The sequence below is a fragment of the Limulus polyphemus genome, unplaced genomic scaffold (genome assembly GCF_000517525.1).
Source record: "Limulus polyphemus unplaced genomic scaffold, Limulus_polyphemus-2.1.2 Scaffold3870, whole genome shotgun sequence".
Classification (NCBI taxonomy): Eukaryota; Metazoa; Arthropoda; class Merostomata; order Xiphosura; family Limulidae; genus Limulus; species Limulus polyphemus.
In genome coordinates this window covers 110,732-112,211 of record NW_013669480.1, presented here as the reverse complement: position 1 = coordinate 112,211, position 1,480 = coordinate 110,732, and the positions used below count along the sequence as shown (strand labels likewise).

The 1,480-nt window shown below is 39.5% G+C and overlaps 1 protein-coding gene across 1 annotated transcript in view; it reads right to left on the bottom strand.

Annotated features, from left to right (window-relative positions):
• Window positions 1-6: 6 nt before the first annotated feature.
• Window positions 7-1,480, bottom strand: part of LOC106470192 (doublesex- and mab-3-related transcription factor A2-like) — a 10,898-nt gene continuing 9,424 nt past the window's right edge. The window contains exon 2 of the mRNA XM_013930732.2: window positions 7-1,094. Within this exon, the coding sequence (XP_013786186.1) occupies window positions 145-1,094 (950 nt within the window). The 3' untranslated portion in view covers window positions 7-144. The remainder of the gene's footprint in view (window positions 1,095-1,480) is intronic.

Below are 1,480 nucleotides of genomic sequence, written 5' to 3'. Positions count from 1 at the left end.
TATGTTTTTAAGATACTTACTTCTCTTCTTGGAAAGTTTTAACAAATACTGGTAATCAGTATGTCCCGAAGATTATACATAATGATATAATTTTAAGCAGCAAAACATGCATTAATTTCATAAAGTAAGCCAAAATAAGCTTTCCTATATCCTCTTAATGTCCGAGCCAGAGCAATCATCATCATCGTCACACGGACTAACACTCCCATCCAGAGGAGTTTCTACTTCCTTGTTCCCCGTGGCAACTGTCTCCGTTAGTCTTTTCAACAACGTGTCTGGCACGTAAGAAACAGGCTGAGAAAAGGTACCAAGTACGGAAGGTCCAAAAATAGCACTGTGGTCAGGTCTCAAGCTAGAGCCGTGAAGATTAGAGCCAGGAAACAAGCCACTGTGAGAAGACGTTGTATTTATAACATCTCTACGAGCATGTGCAGATGGACAGGAATGATGAAACGATGGATTTCCGGCAAATAGTAGATAGGGAGTGTTGTGTTGAGTTGGAGAAACCACAGAATATACCGACATAAAGGTTTGTGAAGTTACTCCCGAAGGATGAAGTGACGTAGCAGAACTAGAAGACGAGCTTACTGAGAAAGCAGGATCATTGCTTTGGAGTCGTTGAAGTGGAATCTCTTTTGAAGTGCCAGGGATAGTTGAACTGTTTAAATAATCGTCCTCTTGACCAGCTTTAGATGCGAGAAGATTGTCAATGACCTGAAGTACGTCACCGTTACTCTCCTGCAACGCTAAGGTTAAGAAACTACGGTTGGTCTTGGGAAAGATTCGAGACAGAATATCAACTGGAGACATCTTACTGGAGGATTTCTTGCTGCTTGCCAACGATTCACATTCGGTCAGATGAATATTACATTTCTCGCTGGCTAGTGGTTCTTCTGTTCTGCCCACTTTTCGCGAAGATTGATCGCCACAGGCCATGGATGTCTGTACCGGATCTTTATTTTTCATTTCTAAAGTGGTTAATTCGATGTTAGGTCTTAATCCAGACGAAACGAGTGACTGTGGTTGAAAAACACGTTTTATTTTATCTGGGTTCGCTTCCTGGATGTTTGACGAAGGTCGTGGCCGCATCAAGCCTGAAATCAAGAAAACATAAAGTTAATATTTCCAGAACGTAGAATATTCCTGAAAATAATATCTCTGATGCAAAATATATAATGAAATGAAAAGATAATAAGGAGAAAACACTTGTAATTTATATACACATCTTTATAACTGAGAATCAAAGTGACGAACTGGTCGTGTTTCATAAATTTTCAAGTTTTCAGTTTGTCTACTCTTGGAGAAACAGTAGCGTCCCATGTTACTGAATGTTTGTCTACTGACTGAGAGACAGTAGCTTATGTTACTGAATGTTTGTCTACTGACTGAGAGACAGTAGTTTCTTATGAAACATTCAGTAAGTCTACTGATTGAGAGACAGTAGTTTCTTATGAAACATTCAGTAAGTCTGCTGATTGAG